Raw genomic sequence first — 22,673 nt, forward strand, 5'->3', positions numbered from 1 at the left:
CAATTTGCACGAGTGCCAGTCTCGGTCGCTACCAGAAGTTGAATTTCAGCAGAAAACGTCTAAAGCTAAGTACCCCGTTTGGGGACCTTTTTTTCTTGCTCTAACTGATGTCCGAAAAAGTTAACAGTTGCCTCGCCTGTGGAAAGCAGATCCCATGCCGAGACTTTCATTCTTACCGCATCACTTGTTTAGGCCCAGACCGCGACGTCCCTCATTGCCGGTTCTTTGCCCTCTTTAATGTGAGAACCATTTGCCGTAGAGCTCTTTTTGTAGACAATTATTTTCGTGTTCTGTCTTCGAATTCTGATATGGCATCCATCAGCCAAAAATCTGTCGACATTCTGAAAAAACTAAAGATAGAGACAGGTCACACAAGGCTAAGCCTTCCGACGCTACCGCTAAGCAAGTCGTCAGCTCTCCGGAATTCAGTGAGGTGCTTTCGCATCCCTGATGCCTGACTCACTTTCTACACAGGCCTCTGCCGAGACCCTTTCGGAGTCTGGTATGCCACAGAAATCCACTTCATCTTCTGAGCCTTTAGCTGTCTCTGCCTCAGTTGGGTCTGGAGCTGCGGCACAGGCACCGGCTTCCGAAGAGGCCGTTCGCACTACCGATTCTAGACAAAAACAGACGTCTTCTCATCCGACTACTGCTTCTCAGAGACCGACGGATTCTTTCAGGCCTCAAAGCCAGGCCATTCCTAGGAAATCTGCTTTTAGCTACCATCTTGCTACTGCTCCCCCACCCCAAGCTCAGATGCTTAAAATGTCGGAGGATCTCATCTCCCTTATCCAAGGTACTCAGGCCTCCACTCCAAAAATGAAAAGGCATCCTTCTTCAGAAATTATGACAGACCAAGAGTCTGAGGAATGTGATTATTCTGCTTTTGAAGAGGAACAACATCCCTCAACTGTTTTGAGGATTCAGTTGCAGAGGAATCCATCCCTTCTGCCTCCCCTCCAGAGGACCCCTCCTTTGGGGAAACCCTTCACTCCCTCAGGGAACATTTCCAATGGGAATCTCAAGACTCCCCACAGTCAAAGAAACAACTTAGAGAGTTTCTGGATCTGCCCCAGCATAGACCCCTGGCCATCCCACCTATTCTGGTAGTGGTGGATGATGTTTTCCATGAATCTAGCTTAGCCCCTGATGCCCTGCCTCCTGCTCCAGCTAAACCTGACCAGTACTACAGAGTACCGGATTCTCACAAATACCTGTACAGGAATCTTGCTGCAGACTCTGAGGTCATTACACAGGGACCCAAAGGAGCTAAGACTAGTTCTGCCAAGAATCCTCTTCTTTCTGACAGACTCCAGAGCTCTGGACAGATGGGTAAGAAAGTATACACCTCTGCAACCTTAGCTGTCAGAGCACTCAATTGTCATTTCCATATGTTAAAATAACAACACATTTTGGAACAATTAAAACAGAAGATTGCTACCTCTCCTGATGGTGCCAACATAAAAGGGTGGCAGAATTACTACACTCTGCTTGTCAAGTGGCCAAACACTCATTACAATGTGGATACGACGCCCTAGAAGCTTCTAGCAAGGCAGCAGTGGCAGGATCTGTTATTAGAAGACATGCATGGCTGAAGGAACAACCTCTCCCTGATCATGTCAAGTCTAAACTTATTGATGCACCCCTAGATAAGGAACCCCTGTTTGGGGAAAAAGCGGAAGAGGTGCTTAAAAAGATGGAAGACAAAGCAAAATCTATGCAAACAGTAAAAGATTTCTTTCAAGTTCAACCTCCTGGATTCAGCAGGAACGTCCCCTCTAAGCACTGGGCCTTCCCTGCACCTAGCAGACAGGGCCAAGGTAAGCCCCGCAAGGACAGGTCATCCAGACCCCTATCCCAGGGCCAGCAAAGAAGCAAACAATGGACCACTTCCATCTCTAAGGCAGGGAGTTCTAAGACAAGCTTCTAGGGCAGGCACTCACAATGACTCCCACCCCGCCCTCCCCCCTCTGCCCTCCTTTCACTAAACTAGAAGGAAGGCTCACCCTTTTCAAGGACAGTTGGGTCTCTATAACCAAGGACCAGTGGGTCTTAAAAATAATTTCTCAGGGATACAAATTCTCCTTCAGCGAACTCCCTATTCCAAGAGGGTACCCAGACATCCCCCCAAACCAGTTGGCAGAGGCATTAAAACAGATCCAAACTCTCTTATCCCAGGGGACAGTAGAAACTGTCCCTCCAGATCAAACAGGAAAAGGTTTTTACTCCAGACTGTTCCTTGTTCCCAGAAAAGAGGGCACTTGGCTCCCCATCCTGGATCTATCCAAACTGAACACCTCCTTGTTTTGCATTATTGATCAGGTGAAGTCTGACTTTAGGGGGGGGTTCACCCCCCTTCATTTGGAGAGTAGAGAGTTATCGTGGCAACTTAGGTTGGATGCATGCCATGCCTCGGGCCTCAGTGGCATGTTGTCCATAACTTGCCTATTGAAGCTCAAAAGGCTGAACAGGTAACTTACAAGATGCTACCCCCTTGTGTCCCTGTCTTATTCCTTTTTAGTTATTGTTATAGGAATAAATTTTATTCAGTCAGTCTAATAGGCTATATAATTCTTTCTTCTCCTTTTCTACTAGGAGAAACTGCATTTTTCAGAAGCTCTGTGGGGCAGGGCTGATTTGTCCAGGTTTGAACCTGGTAATATGCAGGTTTTATGTACCATCTGCCCTCTTTAATTATATATTTTTTAGATAGTTCACTAGGTAATGTAACATTGGGTCTTTTGGGACATGGCATGTCTGGAACAATACAGTTGTTCTTGTCTCGAGACACACACATGGGAGGGATATGTCTTCAACAGTAATTCACTAGGAGTTAAATTGTTCAACATTGTATTTATTTATTTATATTTTATCCCTATTTTTACGGTTTTACAATCAATTGCATAAATTGTGCTTGTTAATTTTGTTATAGAACAGGTTTACTACCTTTTATATACCTCTTGGTACATCAGTTTTCCAGGGATATTAGCAAGTTCCACTTAGCCAAGTTTATGCACTCATACATTACTTAGTGCATTGTTAGTTAGAGCATACTTAACCTTTTTTCATCAATGGCCTTTTAAGGTCCGACCAGGTTTCATTCTATGGCTTATGTATACACTGATTTTATTCAGTGCAAATATTTTGAGCCCTTCATACGTAGGGCGATATTGTTTTGTGACAGGGCCTTATTTTATTTATTTGTTTATACATTTTATATTTTCAAGATTGTCATACTTGTTTTGAATTATTAAGGCGTTTCAGATCGCAGACTGTGACTCCGGGTGATTATGTGTTCTAACAAGTGTTATATGATTTGCTTTTTGACGTTGTGCTTGTGATTATACAGGTATTATTTAGTGATTACCACCATAGATACTGGATACCCACTAGTTACGATGTGCATCATTTTTTGCATTTTTTCATGTCCTTTTATGTTGGTTTATTTGTATGCTAATCGATTGAGAATTTCAACTGTAGACATTCTACTAAATGCTGTTTTAGTTTTAGTATTGGTGGGTGTGTCAGCACCCACTTCAATACTAATTAGAGAACATGTGACCTTTTTAAATATTTTTTGTATTTAAGATAACGGCTTGTAGTGAGACACTGTTTCAACCGTTTTCTGATGAAGTTGGAGTGTGTCCGACGAAAAGCTCGTTTTTGGTACTTAAAAATAAATTGTTTGATTTTTGAAGTACGGACTGTGTGTTCTTGCTTACTTGAACATTACCCGCTGGTATCGGAATGTATCCAGTTTGTTTTACCTCCTTGGTGGTCCCCAGATTCAAAATGCTAACCTTGCAGCAGCTCCTGCCTATGCTCACACAAAATGCCTGGCTTGTGACACTAGACCTAAAAGATGCCTACCTCCACATCCCCATCAGGGAATTGTGCGGAAAATTCCTGCACTTCAGAGCAGGCTATCAACACTTTCAGTTCTCTCACTGCCCTTTGGCTTATCTACTGCTCCCAGAGTATTCACCAAATGCTTGGCCCCAGCTATAGCATCCTGCAGACAGAGAAATATACAGATTTACCTTTACCTGGACGACTGCCTCACTCAGGCAGACTGCAAAGAAATGTTGCTCCAGGACCTTCTCTTTGTCAAATCACTCCTAACTTCCCTAGGGTTCACCATCAACGAGAAAAAATCAAAGCAAAACCCCACCAGGAAAATTGTTTTCCTGGGAGCTGTGCTAGACACAGCAACCCAAATGGCCTTCCTTTGCCCAGAAAAGCAGAGCTTCCTGCCTCTCTACTTCACCCAGCTGGCTTCCAGAAGTCACCTAACTGCGAGGAAGTTCCTGCAAGCCCTGGGATACATGGCATCTTGCGTCCTTCTCATCCCTCTCGCCAGGCTTCACATGAGAAAACTTCACTGGTACTTAAAGAACCTTTGGTGTCAGCACTCTCAGTCCCTAGAGACCACTCTCCCTCTGATCCCTTGTATAAGGCCGAATTTCTCTGGTGGGCAGAGACCTGTGCCATGAACAAGGGTCTTCCCTTCATCCTCCGCCCTTCTGCCCAGACCATCACCACCTCAGACATAGCTTGGAGCGCTCACCTAGCAGGCAGGTGTACCCAAGGCCTTTGGAATGCCCAGCAACTTCACCTGCACATCAATCAGAAAGAAATGATGGCAGTCCAAAAGGCTTTGACTTCCTTTCAACCCCATCTAAGGCCAGGGATCCTCCTTATAAAAACAGACGACACCACAGTAATATGGTACATCAACAAGCAGGGGGACACCTAATCTTACCCTCTGTGCAGGTTAGCCATGAGTCTCTGGCTTACAGCCACCTCCATGGGGCTACACCTAATTGCCCAGTACTTACCAGGGATCAATACACTGGCAGACCACATAAGCAGAAACTTACTGGACCCCCACGAATGGCAGCTCCACAGAGAAATCTTTCTGCAAATCACCCAGGAGTGGGGTACCCCAGAAGTGGACCTCTTTGCCTCGCACCTCAACCACCAGCTGCACAAGTTTTGTACCAGGGAGTATCACCTCCTAGCATGGAAGGTGGATGCCTTGGCCTTCCCCTGGAGCTCCCTCTTTGTGTACACATACTCTCCTGTGCCCCTTATTCTCATGGTTCTGATCAAAATGAGAGGAGAGACCAAAGGCCATCCTCATTGCTCCAGATTGGCCCAGACAGCACTGGTACCCCTTACTATGCACCCTGACCTTACAGCCCCCAAAGCTGCTTCCCCCTGAGGTCAGACCTCTTGACCCAGGAGAGGGGGAAGGTACTGCACCCAGACCTACAGACTCTCAAACTTTCAGCATGGCTTAGGCACTAAATGCTAACAAGGAGTCCCTGTTAAACAAACAGGTCTTGGACATCATCACAGAGGCCATAAGGCCCAACACAAGAAAATCACATGCAGGAAAATGGAAAAGATTCTGCTCTTGGAAACAATCAAAAGGAAGCAGTACCTCCCAACCTTCCATCCCTTTCATCCTGGATTACCTAGCAGAGTTGCTCAATAGTGGCATCTCTTTCTCCTCTATTAAAATCCATGCCTCAGCCATCACTGCCCATTATGATTTACACCCACCCCTCTTCTCTCATCCTTTGATTAAGCAATTCCTCAGAGGGGCTTCTAATATCAGTCTTCCCTGAAGGCCTCCAACGCTACCCTGGGACCTGAATTATGTGTTGGAGAAACTAACCTTACTTCCTTTTGAACCTGCCACTTCAGCAGAATTGAAATACCTCTCTTGGAAGACTGCCTGCCTACTAGCCATCACCTCAGCAAGAAGGGTCTTGGAACTTCAAGCCCTCATGGCTGTCGAGCCCTTCATAAGTTTCCATGAAGACAGAGGTCTCCCTGAGGACTAACCCCTCCTTTATGCACAAGGTGGTATCTGATGTGACCCTTAACCAGACCATACACCTTCCCACCTTCTTTCCCAACCCTCAAAACAAGGAGGAAAGAATTCTTCACTCACTAGATGTACACAGACAAATCGGATACTATCTGGACCGTACTAAGCCATAAATAGCAAAAATTCTCAAAATGTGATCATTCCATCTTATATCAACAATGGTAATTCTTCCCAGTATAACCAAAATTGTATCTAAAACTTTTATCATATTTTTGTACAAAATAACCATCCCTGAACAAGTCTCTTTCCATAAATTCCAAATCACATTATTCCCCCACCATATTTCAATTTGATATCTTTCTTCTTTAGTTAAGAATCTAGAATCTTCCAGAATAACATCACTATCCTCTTTCTATCGCTCAGTAAAACTTACTCTTCTTACCAAACTTTTTAAACCGTTAACATTTTTTGCCAAAATTTTACAAGTAACACTATCTTATTTATTTATGTTATCCTTTCCCTTTCTTTTTTTTCTTTACTATGACCTATCATTTTTCTTTTTCTTTCCAGTAGTTTTTTTTACTAATAAAACTTTTTTTTTGTTTGGCTACATTCCATTTTATGTATTCCATATCACTAACGTCTGAGCCTTCTTCCAATACTGTCTTTTTTCATTGTCAACTTCTTGCTTCTCTTGCTGTCTTTCTGGAACATCTGTATTAAATCTGTTTATCTATAACTTCCAGTTCTACTTAGTGACTTGCCTCTGGTCCGTCTGTGTATCCATATTCTCTGATTCTGTCTCTTCACATTCCTTACATAAACGGCCTGTCTTGTTACATTTATAACATTTCAACTCACATGTCTTCATATCATGCCCCGTTTCTTCACATATAACCTTTTCTTTTTTAGCAATTTAGTCAGATGATCAAATTTACCACAAAGAAAACAAATTTTTGTTTGACCTAAATATCTCACCATACCTTTGTCCCCCTCCACATTTATTATACTAGGAATGTGCTGTGCACATTTTTTTCATTTTCTATATTCAGTATCACAAGACAGTCCCATGCCCCTGTCCTTAAACCTCTGTTATCATATACTTTTGCAGTTTCTAATACATCTCTGCATATTTTTAATAATGTCATTTCAAAGTATCTTTCTCCGATTCATTTCTAAATTGTACATGAATCTTTTTTTCTCTGAAAATGGTCTTTAAGAAGACATACTGATTCCAAGGGAAACGGTCTTTATTTTTCATATTCTCATAAATGTGTCCATCAATTGTATAGATTCAAAAATAATGTCACAGTACGTTTCTTTATTTGTATATATAAAAGCTCTTACCTCATTTGCTTTAGCTCCAAGAGGTGTAATTATTTCATCCCATACCTTGTATCTGTCCAAGTCATCTTTTTTTTCTGTTCTTATTTTAAACAACTTTTTCTTAATTGTAGAATCTTTCTTTCTTTCTTTTTTCTTTCTGTGTTCTTATCTTCACAATTTCTGCATTTGGCTTCTTTACTGTACATTTTGCTCACCGACAGTCCTTTTTCTGTCCATAATCTCACCCCAGGAAATATCTTTACTGCTTTCTGGATCACTCATATCTGCCAGGTCCGTAAGTTAATCATTCCGCACCCTTCGTGACTGGACGCAGGGTCGGCCTTAGGTCAAGTAGTGCCCTATGCAAAAGGGCTCCACAGTGCCCCCCACACCACCTGGTGCCCCCATCCTGGTCTATTTATACCATCCAGTTTACTGGAAAAGCACCCCTGCTAGACTGGCGCCCTAGGCGGCTGCCTAGTTGGCCTGTGCCTAAGGCTGACTATGGACTGGAGGGTTGTAACAACACACGCTTGCACAAAAATCCTGTACCCCAAAGAAGTTTTGCTGAAAAATCCTCAGAATCCATCACTGGTGCAGCTTTCTTTTCTCCTTTTCCCACCACATGGAACTCCTGCGAAGTTTTGACTGCCTTCACATCATCACCACTAATTGAACTCTCCTTTAAAGGCTTGCCCGCCTTTAATTCATAGCTACAATTCTCAAATACATTTATATCCTTCCTCATCGCCTTTCCTCCATCCAAACTGAAAGATTCACTTTTTCCTTGTGAATCTTAACTTGTCTTCATTTTTTTACAAAACTCTATACATTCTCCTGGTTTCTCCGTGTTAGGACTGGAAATCAGTAGTGTTACAGTGATTAGCATCCCTGTATGGCAAAGAGTAAGGGAAGTTCCCCGATGCCCTAGCCAAATTTTCCCAGTATTGTTAATACCACCTCAGATCACCCCGGAAAAGAAGCCAGTAGCCTACTGGGACTAACTCATTCAACAAATAATAAATAAAAAATAAATAAATAAAACACAAATAAATGTATGGGGTCATAATTAATAGCTGTTGTCTTAATTTTGCTGTTATTTATCCTGTACCCTGCCAGTTCCTGAAACACCCTCAAAATATTAAATAACTTTCCTAATCTAATTCTGGTTCTGTTATACACAGTATCACATCATCTGCAAAAAGTGCAATTTTGTGCTGTTGCCCCCCCCCCCCCCCCCAATCTCAGAATTTGGAATGTAAGTAATTAGCAGATAATAATGTGGATAATTGGCATGTGTGCCTAGTACCCATGCTAAGGATAACCCCTGAGAAAGGGCCCCTCCCATCTTCGCACTAGCTGTTGAGTGATAGTAAATGTCTTTATTCAACTTAATCTTTGCGGAAACACAAACCTTCACAGAGGTCAAGTCCAGCATTCTTTATTAAATGCCTTCTCAGCATCCATACTTATGAGAAAAAGAAGCTTTCTCTTTCTGTTTCCTCTAGAATCTTTATGGTTTTATTTATGTTGTCAAAGGTGTCTCCCCTCACAATTCTACATTGATCCAAGTCTGTCATCTTTTGAAATAGCTTTGCCACCCTTTGTGTTATGATCTATTCCTTTCGTAATTTTATCACTGTCATTTCTTGACACATGCCTCCTCGTAGTATTTTATTAAATAAGTTCTGCAGCACTTTCAGTGAGTCTGTATCCCCTCCTGTTGTCCCTACTTCAGTTGGAAGTTCATCCTGTCCTGAGGGTCTTCCCACTGACTTGTCTACTGTTTTGCTCTTTCATTTCATTTATCATTATTGGGGCTATCGAGCTTTCCATTTCCTGCTCTGACAGCTTAGGGAGATCCATGCAAGTTGCCTTTTTATTCTTCCCATCATTCGTTTTCCTTTCTTCATACAATTATGCATTTCATAGCATTGAGCTTAAGACCATGGCTTTGACACCATTTGTTAGTCAGATATAGGCCTTATTGAAGAATGCTAGTGTCTGCAGGGGAGTCCATGATAACCCTCAGCTTGCAGTCGTCTTAGTCAGCCATAAACTTCAGCATTTGCTTCTGTTTCAGAGAAACAGATACCAAAAAGGAACGGGCCCAGTGTGGAGCCCTGGGGGACTCTGCTAATGACTGTCTTCTTGATGGAGGTTGCCTCACATATTTTGACCTTCTGAGTCCTATCAGTGAGCCATTTGGCTGTACAGTGGGTGATAAAAGGGTTTATATCTAAATTAGTAAGCTTTTCTTTAATGTCTGAGTGGGGTATTGTATCAAAAGCCTTGGCCAGGTTGAAGTAAGCTGTGTGCACAGTCTTACTTTCATCCAATGTTTTGGTGACCCTGTCAAAAAAGTCCACCAGATTTAATAGGCATAACGTTCCTTTAACAAAGCCAAAACTGTGATGGGCCCAGTGTTTGCAGGTTACGTATGTCCTCATTTATCATATCCATGATGATGATTCTTTCCATGGCCTTACATATGAGGCTGGTAAGACTTATGGGCCTGTAGTTACCCAGATCAGTGGTTGGACCTCCTCTGTGCAGGGGAATGCTGTAGCCATCTTCCATTCCTTGGGCACAAAACCTACCTGAAGGCTCCAGTTGAAAAGTGATTCAAGTGGACCAGAGGGGTCATGTTTCATGCTATTTATTAAACATCCTGGGATGTTATCAGGGCACATTGATGCAGTGTTTTTGGCCTTGGAAAGAGCATTGATTACCTGTTCTCTGTTAATGGTTGGGGGGTTTGTGGTATGCTGTATTTCCTTTGGACTACTTGGGGGGAGTGGTGGGAGAAATTTGATGTGAACCTGTCAGCCAAAAGGTTGGCAGTGGCCTCTGATTCAGTGTGGGTTGATGCCATTTACAGTAAGTTCTGCTTATTGTTGTGCATTTCCCGTGAGGGTACAGACATAGTTGTAGAAAGCTTTGTGGTTTTCCTTTGCCTGAGAAGATATATTTTCTTCAAATTTAGCCTTTAAATTATTAATTCACCCTTTTAGCTGCCTGTTTAGATTGATCAGGGGGCTTTTATTATGTAGGATTTTGTTCCTTCTATGCTTGGCCAAGATTTTTTTTCTTTTGCTGTATAACCGATTGATATTGTGATTCCACTAAGATGGCTTGTCTTTTCAGTTTGTCGTATTCTTAATATGAATGGGCACAGCTTTCTGTATACAGCTGTCAATATGGCTGTACAGAAGTTTTTGTATATAGCTTAGCCTATGCTGTGGTGTTTACTGGATTTGGAGGTTCTTGGAATTTAGCCAAGGTGTTGCTTAGCAGAGAGAGGTTAGCCTTGGAATAATTCCTAAACATTTTTGGTTTTGCTGGATCCCTGGATTTAATTTTTATTTTAAGTAATACTGCCTTATGGTCAGATCTGATGCGTGAAGACATTGCATTGGGCGAGGAACATTGTCCCCCCTCATGTTCGTGAGTACAAGGTAAAGGATGTTTGTACCCCTGGTAGAAGAAGGGACCGACTGTTCCTGGATGTTGGTATTAACAAAGCTTAGCAGTTGCGTAGGCTTGTGCATTAGAAGTGCCATAGGATTTCCAGTCTACAGAAGAGTAATTGAGATCCCCTGTGAATATTTTATTGGGATGAATAGTGAGGGACTCTAGTACATTGAAATAGGTAGTATGGGTTTCCTGCGACATGGAGGGAGACCTGTAGGTTGCAAGGATGTGGTATGACACCCTGTTTATGGTGAGTTGCCCGTTTGATTTCCAGTGGGTCATGCACTTTTTAACTAGTCTGGATGTGAGGTTGTTTTTAATGTAGATTGAGACTTATTCACCTTTAGTTCCCTCCTGTGCAGTAGCTGGTCTAAAGCCATGAAAGGCATTATAACCTTGCATTGCTGGGGTACTTTATGTGACTTTAAATCGTGACTGTGTTACTACACAGTTGTCTATACTCCCGGGAGAGGAAGGCTTGCAGGGAGTGGAATTTCTTGTTATGACTTATAGCACTGAGCAGTACCACATTCAGATATTCTTTCATAGGTTCAGTTAAGTCAGTAGGTTTATCAGTTTGGCTTTTCCTAAAAAAGGCACTATGGGGTGGAAAAGGTCTTTGCTAATATCCAAAAGCCTAGAGGGGATAAGTGCAGACCATCCCTGGCAAAGTAGTGTGGTCTGTCATGCATATCCTCCCAGGCTGTCAAATGTTGTACTCCCCTGGACTAACACCAGAAGCTAAGCCATTTGTTAAAATCAACCATTTCTGTTGATAATGTAGTATTCTGCAAAGTGCTAGGCTCATACCTGCTTGAAACACATGATCAGTGAGCTCAATCATGTCATGCTTCTTATAATCAAGAGAGGCACATCCCAGGCCATTACCACCCACATAGACTATGACAGAGTTGTACTGGTACTTGTGGTTCACTGACCCGAGTGGCTGTGTGTCTTGATGGATCTTAGCCCCAGAAAGGCAGCTAACCAAGACTCTGTCCTTACTCAAGTCTGGTGAGCGGGACATCGCTGTGCCTCACTGTAGAATCACCAATGACCAAAAAATTTAGCTTTTGACTGGTTTGCCTTAAGGGCTTAGCGGCAGAGGCATTGGATACAGTGTTACTGTGTGTAGCTATGGTTGGTGTTTTAAAGGAGTGTTTACATGATGACTGAGGAGCCTTTCTTTGAGTGTATTGTGCAGGAGGTCATTGTTTTAGGAATGTTACCTGTAAGTGCCTCAGCATAAGTAGTTTTATGTGTAGGATCTTTAGACCCTGTGCAGTAGGCATGGTGCAAGCATCACTGACCACCTCTGTAGGACCAGTTTTGGTTGTATGAGAGAGTTTTTCCTCCAGCATTAGTCTCTTCACACCTCTCGCATACTTCATTTGTTTTATTAAGAAGAAAAGGGGTTGTCAATGTACATGAGGCAACTACTACAGTGCCTTGGAATACCCATCTCACTGGAGTAAGGGCAAGGTATTTGTGTTGCCAGCAGTCGGATTTGGGAATGAACCTGATGAGCCAGAAGGGTTGGTTGGGAGATACAGTGAAGTAGCCAAATGTCAGCATTTCTGTTTCTGTGCAGCCTGTGCATTACATGGATGCATGTACTTCCTGCACTGAAAATAAATCCTATTATTCTAGCTTTATGATTTTAGGGATTCTGAAAGCAACCATCATGGAAGATGATGAATTCAAGTACCCACCAACTTCTCCCAGTGTGAGTCTTTGCTCACAAGCTGTAGAACTTAGTAGCCACCAGGTTGTGTGCCATGATGTTGGAAGTGAAAAAAAAATCTTTGGTATCACCTAGAAAGGTGTTAAGGTACAGAGGAGGGCAGAAGGTGATTGGTGAATGAGCTGCGGCTAGTTGTTGTCAGGTGTGAAAAGAATGAATGATAGCATAAGTAAATAAATAGTGAAAATACATATATCTCCTGAATTTCAGTGTTTTGCATAGCTTTCTTTCAGTGTAAACAACTTGTTATGCTTATGTCGGAGCCTCTGTTCAGAAAAAAAGCTTACTTTTTGTATAGATCCAGTTTTTCCATCTGTAAGTGTATTAACATTTGGACATTACAGAATCAGTTATGTGATAGTGGCTAGCATCTAGATCATTTGTTAGAGTAGATAACTGCTCCCAAGATGCTTTAGCACTTTAGATTAGAAATTGAAGACTTTCTGCATATTATTTTCCCCCAGAAATGGATTTTATTTGAAGTGTAACAATTTGTTGTGTAAAAGTTTGTTGTTCAGTTCTCACTGAAGCGGTCTACCTTCAGCCATGTCAGTGGACCCCCCCCTAGTCATGTGCTGCATACTTGCCTACACCTGCCTGACTTGCCCCTTTGGATGGGGTCCATAACCATACCCCCTCATAATGGGTAAGTCCTAACTGTAAGCCATCAGTTGGTTGTAGTGTGCAGGGAAATTAAGATGTCCTGAGTCAACACTATCTTAACTGCTGAGGACATTTTTTTTGGATGCCACGTTTTTGTCCAGTTCCCTATGTGTGTTACATAGGCACACTGCTATGAACTAGTCATTGCTGTCAACCCATCACAATTATTCCATAGGCTAAAACCCCTCCCCTGGCTGAATTGCTGCTTTTTCCAATCCCTCAGTCCACTACTTAAGGATGGAGAACCTGAGTTACACTCAGAGTTCTGAGTCTCTGCACCATGGAACTGGCTGTTACGTCCATTTTTTTCTAGTTATGCTGACTTTACCTAGTAGTCTGGCAGCTTAATGCTCTCCACCTTTTCTATCACCCAGAAATTGTCAAGGTGGGAAGAAGTTGCTTTATGGTATCCCTTCCCAGTGATAAAGGTGTGACTGAGTGAAACCAGGTGCTTCTGGATAGCCAGTTTGATCAGTCCAGTAGTCTATATTAGTGAAACAGTCAGAGCTATACTTAATGCCTTCTTCCAGCCTGATGCTAGTATGAATATTGCGGTCCATTTAAATTGGTCAGTATTCTCCAGTGTTTAAAATGTACTGTCACTTGTGATCATTAATACCACGCTCCATCACCACTAACAAAACTGAACACAAGTTTTCCTCTTTGTGTAAAAGAGACAGCCTTGCATCTGAGTTTAGACGGTCACTCTTGTGGTGGGATTATACACCACCTTTGCCTTGAGAACTTGCCTGTCACTCTTGGGAAGAATGCTTCCCAGTATCTGGCAAGCCATCTAATTTTGTGTTTTGGTTTGGTGTGTGCCAATACTTAAGCTCTTTGCCTAGAAACTCTATGCTAAGAATGCATGAGTTAATTCAAAATGTATTTTATTTTCAACGTGATAAATTGTGTGTGCCACAATTAGCTGATTAATTGGTTGTAGCTCGATACAGCTGGAGAAAAGTCAGTGCAGCACAACAGTCAGCTCTTATGAGTATCTAATTATGTGATTTTTGAAGACTTTTTAATTTATTTAAGTTAACTTTGGTACTTTGGCTTGGCTGTGTTATTTAAACACATTTAGCAGAACACAAAGCAAGTTGTTAGTACTGCTAAATTTGTAATACAGTAGTATTTCAGTACAAAATGTTTTTATTCTTTGTCCTTACATGTTTTATAACTCTTCTGTTAAGAATGCTTATGATGCACATTGTGTTTCAGGTGAATCAGATGAGAATATTTTTGAGTGTGTTTTCTGCCTACCCAGATAAACCATTAAGGCAGTTTGACTTTCTTCATTGAAGGGTTGATGATGAGTTGATTGCCTTTGTGTTTTTGTACAGTGCTTAAAACAGCACCATTTAATGTATCTGTTTTATTTCCCTAACAGATCTTTTGTCCATATATTGCCAGTGGCTTCCTGAAGCAATGCACAGTGATGTACACAAGCATTGGCCGCCTGTACAAGTTTAACATCAGAAGATTACTGATGTAGGATAACATGTAATTGCTTCACCTGGAAAGGCTTTTCTATGCATTTTCATGCATGGTGGTGTCCCAGTGTAGAAGGCACGCAGTCATCAGAATTCAGCAAGACTTAACAGATATGACGATGGAAAAGTACACTTCTGTCTGTTGGAGAAGTCTTGACTTGCTCTGGGACCTATCTGAACTGTTCTAAAGATAAGATTGTACTCAAGAAACTTGCATTAAGCTGTGTGTCTTCCCTTTAAACTGTATTGAGTAATTTTTATATATTCTGGTTTAGTTTGCAAACTGTTTCAGGTTGCCAAGGTCACCATGAGCAGTATACATTGCATTCTGCTGAGTCATAGCCTTAACTCTTTCCTTGATGAGAATTTCTTGGGACTTTGTTTTACTGTTACAACAGTTTAACGTACTTCTCAACCTCTTAGAGCAAGAAATCTGGACAAAGCCATAAATAAAAGTGGGACAAAGGCCCAAAAATAGGGACATTTTTTAAATATTGCTTTTACAAACATAGAAAGTTGATGGAACAACAGGTTGTGCATTAGCATGAATTTTCTGGAGTGTGAAGTCTGAAACTCAAATGTCTGTCATTATTTTCTAAGTTTTGTCTTTAATGATTTGCCACTAATTTGCCAGAAAACCACAATTTTATGAAAAACAGACCAAAAATATGAGGCAAAAATCTGGACATTCTGCGAACGTCTGTACAGTTGAAAGGTAATTTACTTTCAGTACAATTTAGATGTGAAAAGATGACAGCAGGCTCTGCAGCTCTGACAATAAGTGAGAAATCTCATCCTAGTCTTAAAGTACTGATACTTGTTTCCTCCTAGTGTGATGTTGTACAGTAAACTGGAGTTATATATTGGGCTGTAGTGCTTGCTCTGGGGAGTGGATACCACTTGAGAGCAGACTGAATAATCTGTTGTACTGCAAGCCACCTGATGAGGGCAGGTGATTTACTGTGACAGTAAGGAGAGAGAGGACCATGTGCCATTATATACAAGCTATATTACAGCAGAAAGTGTAGATGTTAGGTTTGCTGTAGTAAATGGAAATATGTTTGAATGTCTTGCTAACTTGATAAAGATCTTAAATAAGAAAGCTGCAGTGCACCCCACATCAGTATATGAATGCTAAGTCATCTGTTCATACTGCACCCATATAAATGAAGATTCCTCATAGGTTAAGGATACAACTGGGTCCCAGTGCAGCACAACTGTAGGCAGTAGCTGTTATTTAAAATGTAATAATTTTTTTTCAGTGGGATTTTATAACACTGAAGCAGAACTAGAACTCTTAGCCAAGAGATTTGAAACCAGAGGGATGGTTTGTGTGTGTGTGTGTGTGTGTGTGTGTGTGTGTGTGTGTGTGTGTGTGTGTGTAAGACTGCAGAAGTGTGATGTCGCCGATAGTATTAATGAGCTAAAATGATCAGGAAGCTTTTGTATCTTTGTTGCACTGATCAAGTTGCCAACTAGGTGTTAATTTGACAGCTGCTTGTTTGCAGTGGATAAGAGTGGAAAGGCCTGCAGAGGAACAGCTTAGCAAACAAAGAATATTATCAGAAAATAAGACCAAAGGCTGTAGAAGCAAACCTTGGCAGCAGATGAGGGCGTGTGACCTACATTACCTTCCAATTTGATGATCTGTTACTGATAGCAAGCAGTGTGGCCTGCACCTCCTTCCTGACTGCACTGCTTCCACATCTGTCATATGTGCTGTTGAATTCAACCACTGTCTCTGGATCTGCGAGTCTTCATATATGTTTTATGTGCTTTATACACTCATAGTGACTGACTTGCCTCCTGTGGTTTTAGATTGCTGTTTTCATGCTTATCACCATTTCTGAAAAACAGTACCCTCCTTGAATTTGATATTCCCCCTGAATTTACAGTATGTTTGCAGGAATCAAGGTGCTCGAATCGCTTGTTATCTTATTCAAATGATTAGAGACTAAAACACATTTCTATGAAGCTGTCTACATGTTTACTTTTGCAAGTTAGAGAAACAGTGTGTTTTACAGTAGTAAATTATTCTTACCTTAACAGTGTACCATTTTGGAGAAAGCAATAATGCATTTTTATACGTTTGTGTTTTGGTCTTTGCCAAGTTGCAACAATCTCAGAATTTGGAATGTATTACTAGGTTTAAAAAAGCCCCAGTAATCGTTAGCCCAGTATACACCTATGAACAAGCACGTTTAAAGTTGCATAGTGTGCCTTCATCCATATACAGGTGTTTGTGTGCAAGGGGAGGGGGGTTGCATTCCTGCAGAACCATGTTTTTCAAAGTTTGTTTCCTTTCTTAGATTGTATTATAGAAGGAATGTGTCTCAGTTGTATCGGCTTTTAGTAACATTGTTTTCTGTTTTGAGTATATTTTCTGAAGTTGTTGCATTGAATTGGAGCATATACATTTATGCATTTGGATTTCAAGCATTTATGTTGCCTACAAACATAGTGTAACCATCAAATGTATGTACTCGACAGTTTGTATCCTATATCCTGCCAGTCTTTTTCCTTTGTAGTCTGTTCCATTTTAGCTGGTCCATTGTCACAGAGGCAAGGTATCCAACTGCACTGTCAGGGACTGGGGTTTAGGAACTGACCAGGCTGTCAGCTGATGGAGAAGATGCCATTTCATTTGGCCTGCTCATCTTCATTTGAAGTAGGGTGAGGGACCCAGCAGTGCATGCATGATTTCTGGCAGGATCAATGTTGCATTGCAGAGATATGAGGAGTATGTAGATGGTGGTAGTGGGGAAGGGTACTAGGAATAGCTTGCTGAACCTCTGCTCATCTCCAGGTCCCCCATTGGACACTGTATGAGCAATAGGGATAAAGACTGTCAAGTCTGCAAGGATGATGAAGATTGAAGTCACCAGATTACATTCTGTGAGAAGCTAGAAACCATCCCAAGCAAGGATTAGTTATGGTAGGAGAGATCTGAAAGTCCATGGGGAGGAGCTGGGAAAACATAAATATTTTTAACTTTCTTTTTGTGTCCCATTTTCCTTTTATTAGTGTGACTGATTATAAATCCACATCGTTTCCAAGACTTTCTGTAATCCTTATAGGTTTTCATTGCTTGCATTTCTGAGGTCATTCGCCATTGGCTGCTGAGTGTGTGATGAGAACAGGAAGTTTGTAGTGTTGACAGGTGGCGTTAACTCCTTCAGAGAGGGAGTAGAAATATTTTTTCCTGTAGAATAGGACAGACAATATGTTGATGCAATTATAGTAATGGAGTTGTCTGACTATAGCTTAGCCATTATTAGCATTTTCCATTATTCAGAAGAAGAGACCCTGTGGGACATCAGTTTTCCTCCTCCTTAGAGGGGTTTTAACCTTGACATTGCTTAAAACCTGCACAATTTTAGATGTCCTTCCCTATCACTGTTGGGATATCCTGTCAGTGATAGCCTAATGTCTGCCCAGTATACTAAAACCTTGACACCTTCCAGGTATCATATGTCAGATGTATGTCCTATGTTCAAGGTGTAAGGTACATATGTGACATATGGCTGTGTAATCCTCAGAACGTCTGAACGCTATCTCTGAATTCAGTTTTTATGCCGTTCTCTGAGCTGGTTCATCTACCAAGCCTTAATGCCCCACTGGGGTTCCTTCCCATTTTAATCCTTGCCATTTGTTTTTATGTCATCCAGGAAGGGGAAATGATTGTAGGAGGCAGATTCCCCATAAAGATAGACACAAGAAGTGCCTTTTTTGGTTGGGTGCTATGCACGACCATACTCACTGTGGTACTTGTCAGGCATTTGTCCCTAAGACACCATGCAGCCATCTGTTATCTTTTTCTGTTTATTTTGAAAACTAGACTCTGAAGCTATTGATCAGAGTACCATGACTAAATCTGCCCCCCCCCCCCTGAAATTCAGTCGCAACTTAAGAAAAAAGCATGTAATGTACCTGCTGCTGTCCAGCCTCCACCAGGCATGTCCCTTGGATGAAGAACCCAAGAACTGGCTGGTGCCAATGCCAGTTCCCTCTGCTGCTACCCAGTTGGAGGCCAGACAGAGTTGCCTACTTTCACATCTGCTGAGGCTGTGCATACATCTGTTACAGCTATAGAGGGGGAACCACTACTGATTTATATATGAATGACCTAAGGGAGATTCCCCAAGTATTGGTTGGGGAAGACATACCTGATACCCACATCAAATCTCGACAGGGGTATGAGCCTCCTAGATTTGTTAAGGGAGATATTCATTTAAAAAAGAAACAGAAGACCAAACATGCGGCAGTAAGAATTCTCATAAAGAGTGGCAGGATTTTACTTGAGGGATGTTTATTGCTCTTATGGCTGTAAAACTCCCACAAGGATTGGCTGTCCTTGCATGAGTGCATCCTCGTCTTCCATCTTGTCTAAGAGATGTAGGGATTCTGATTCCTCTGATCCTCCCAGATACAGTCTCCTGTGGCCCTGGAGTCCTTTTGGGGATGCACTGGTCTGTATGATGGAACTCTTTAAGTTGGGACTGTTCACAGGTTTCAGAGGTTCAAAAGAGATATTATGAACTCTTGCAAATGGACTTACCCAGTCCTTCTGCAGTCTCTCTTGTCTTAGCTGCCCTTTTGGACACATTTACAGCAGCGTCTCAAGCTCCTGACCCTCAACCTCCAGCCTTTAAGAAGACAGATTTTATAAAGTTCTTGATTATCATAAATACTTGTATAAAAGCCATTCATCTGATCCTGCTCTTTCCATATCCATAGATAAGCCATCTAAAAACCACTTTCCTTTTCCAAGCTTTTACCTTATGACAAGGACAGCCATACTATGGAGAGGTATAGGGAAAAAGTGTATAGGTCTTCTACTTTGGCTTTTGGGGCCAATAATTATCAGACCCAAATGACTAGATAACTCCTGACTTTTCCTCCCCAGCAAAGTGGGGAGGTTGACTGATGTGCCTGATTCGAACAGTAAGACTTCTGTTCTTTCTTTTTTGAGTTCTGCCTCTCTGGTAGCTTGCCATTCCAGGGTAGTTGCATCTGATTTTGTCATGAGGAGGTGTTCCTGGTTCTGGTTTTGGCCTTACCTGAGGATATTCAGGACAAACATTTAGTTTCTCCCTTAGACAACATTTTGGCACTGCTGTGCAGAATTGTTTAAAAACCTGCCTGAAACAAATTTTTGTTTTTCCTGTACCCAAGTTTGAAAGGAACTATTGATCAGAATCTTCCTTTGTCCATAGGCAACTTAGACAGCCTGCTCAGAGTAAGAGGGTTCCTAATCAGATTTTCCCCAGACAAACACACACAGAGTTTTACAGGCCAAAAACCTTCTTTTCCTGACAAATCTGTCTCTATTTGACATCCAGCCTCCCCTCCCCCTTGGCCAGATTCTTCTGTTCCTCAGGCTAACCCTTTCCTTTAGTGTTTGGCAATAGATAGTCACAGATGCCTGGGGTCTCTCCATCATCCAACACAGGTATTTTATAGCTTGGAAGTCCTTTCCTCCATTTCCGGCCTTCCTCAGCCTCCTCCTTGTCAGCTTCCTCATTTTCCTTTGCTTCTGCTGGAGCTATTGGAACAGGGAACCACCCACCTTGTTCCCTTGTCTCATCAGCGAACAGGTTTTTATTCCAGAATGTTTCTGGCTCCCAGAAGCAGAGGTGATGAAGGCTCATCCTAGACCTGACCTTTCCTTCAGGATGTTGTCTCTTCAGACACTTTTTTCCTTCCCCAGACTTTTCTAATATCTCTGGATTTGAAGGATGTGTACCTCCATATTCCTATTCATTATCAGTTCTCTACTTTGCCTTGTGGTCTTTCTGCATCTCCAGGGGTATCTACCAAATGTCTGGCCACAGTGTTAGCCTTTTGCAGACTACAAAGTATTCAGATATTCCCTTATTTGGATGACCTTTTAATTCAGGTTCTCTCTCAGCAGCTCCTGCTTCAAAATCTGCACTTCACAATGATTCTTCTGTGCAGTGTGGGATTCATTCTCAATCTCAAACAGTTTGTGTTGATTCCCTCTCAGAACCAAGTGTTTTAGGTTGCAGGATTCAAACCATCCCAGTGTTGGCTTGCCTCCCACCTCCAAAGATCCTGTTTTTGACTGCTTAGTTCCATTCTCATCTTCCTCTTCTAGCTCTTCCTGCAGTTAAATAGCATCTACCATTTCTATGATTCAGTTTTCCAAACTCCACATGAAGAAATTTCAGTGTTATCTCTAGACTAGCTTCAGTACTGCCATCCTCTGGAATATCTAGTCCCTCCTTTACCTTGTCTCAAGCTGGAAGTGGATTCAACAGATTTCCCTAAATCCCGGTCTGCCTTTTTAAGTTTCTCTCCCTACTCAGGAGTTGTACATGGATGCTTCCAAACGAGGTTGGGGAGCTTCTGCCAACAACTTGAACATCCAAGATCTTTGGTCACATTAACAGATGTTAGATCATATCAACAACAAAGAGATGAGGGCTGTAATCCAAGTTCTTCCCTTTCACTCCCTTTGAGTTGCATGTCCTCTAAAAGTTTTTACAGACAGTACCACAGTCATGTGATACATCAAGAAAGGGGGCACAAACTCTTACCTTTTTTGAATGCTTGCTGTTCAGGCTTGAGATTTTGCAATCGACTATCACCTGGTTCTTCAGGAATTTTACATACCTTCAGAGCACAATCTAGTGGCAGACTTTGAGCATATCCAGGACAAATTTACACGAATGGTTGCTTCACATGGAGGTGTTTCTGTGCATTGTACATCTGTGGAGTACTCCACAGGTAGATCTTTTTATCTCCCCTCTGAACAGACAACTTCTCCAGTTCTGTTCCAAACTGCCAAGTCTTTTGGTTTTAGAATGGGCACCATGTGTTTTTCTTGGAAGGGTATGTTTCTGTATGCCTATCCTCCTCTTCCTCTCCCTCTAGTGTCTTGTGCAAGATCATGTGAGATGCACCCAAAATCTTGTTGGTGGCTCCCTTTTGACCCAGACAGCACTGGTTCCCCCTTCTCTTTCACCTGGCCAGGGGCAGTCATCACAAGTTACCTCACTGGATGGTTCTTCTCACATCAGATAAGTGATCTCTCATTCATCCTCACTTGCCACACTTTAACTTGACACTTTGGGTGATAAAGTTTTGATTCCTTTGAGGCACCAATTTTCTGAGGTGCTTTGGGCTTTGCAGGAGACCACAAATCCCACTACTAGAAAATCCTGTATAGATAAATGGAAGAGATTTTCTGTTTGTGTCTCAAGCATGACCTGAACTCTTTTTTTTTTTCTATGGGGGTCCCTATGATCCTTTCTTACTTGTGTGAATTGTTCAGTGTTGGTTTGACATGTTCTTCTGTTAAAGTTCATTTGTCAGTCATTTCTGCTTCATTGCCTTTGAGTCCAACTTTGGCTTGTTGTTTTGAAGTCAAACCATTCCTAAAAATCATCCTTCATATCAGGCCTCCAAGAAAGCCTATTCCTCTTTCTTGGAACCTTAATCTTGTTCTTGAAAAATTGACTTAGTCCTCTTTTGAGCCTGCCTTTTTTTTTTCTTCCATGTAGCTTGTACTTGTAAGACTTTGTTGATGGCTCTTACTTCTGCCAAGAGAATTTCTGAACTTCACATTCTCGTGGTGGTTCCCCCTTTTTTGTTTTTTCACAAGGACAGGGTATCTCTTCATACCAATCCTTCTTTTATGCCCAAGGTGGTTAATGATTTTCCTTGTATCAGTTCATTCATCTTTCCTCCTTTTTTCCTTCTCCACAGATTTTTATTGAGATGATACTACACACCCTGGATTTACACAGACAGTTCAGATATTACTTGGATAAGACAAAATGCTTCAGAAAATTGGAGCAACTTTTTATTTCCTTTCATGGCAGGAAATTGGGTTTGTCAGTGTCCAAGCAAACCTCTTCCTGATTTCTAAAGTCTTTTTTTTTTTACTCATTTCATGACAGCTTTCCTCTTCTGTTCATGCTTATTTTACCAGGGCAGTAGCCTGTTTTGGTGCTTTTTTCATGGGTCTGGATTCCATATCCATCTTGGAAGCTGTTTCCTGGTCTTCTCTTCACACTTTTACCAAATGTTATAAGCTGGATGTCATTTCCTTGGCCAGGGGTGCATTTACCAGAACTGTCCTTCATAGATTTGTGGAGTGTTCTTCTTT

At 41.8% G+C, this 22,673-nt stretch overlaps 1 protein-coding gene across 1 annotated transcript in view; it reads left to right on the plus strand.

Moving 5' to 3' along the window:
• The window catches only part of DHX37 (DEAH-box helicase 37), a 1,097,190-nt gene extending 1,082,149 nt beyond the window's left edge, over window positions 1-15,041 (plus strand). Inside the window, exon 28 of the mRNA XM_044068525.1 lies at window positions 14,437-15,041. Coding sequence (XP_043924460.1) covers window positions 14,437-14,519 — 83 coding nt within the window. The 3' untranslated portion in view covers window positions 14,520-15,041. The remainder of the gene's footprint in view (window positions 1-14,436) is intronic.
• Window positions 15,042-22,673: the final 7,632 nt, after the last annotated feature.

The sequence above is a fragment of the Protopterus annectens genome, chromosome 4.part0 (genome assembly GCF_019279795.1).
Source record: "Protopterus annectens isolate FY-2018-M chromosome 4.part0, PAN1.0, whole genome shotgun sequence".
In the NCBI taxonomy this organism is placed as follows: domain Eukaryota; kingdom Metazoa; phylum Chordata; order Ceratodontiformes; family Protopteridae; genus Protopterus; species Protopterus annectens.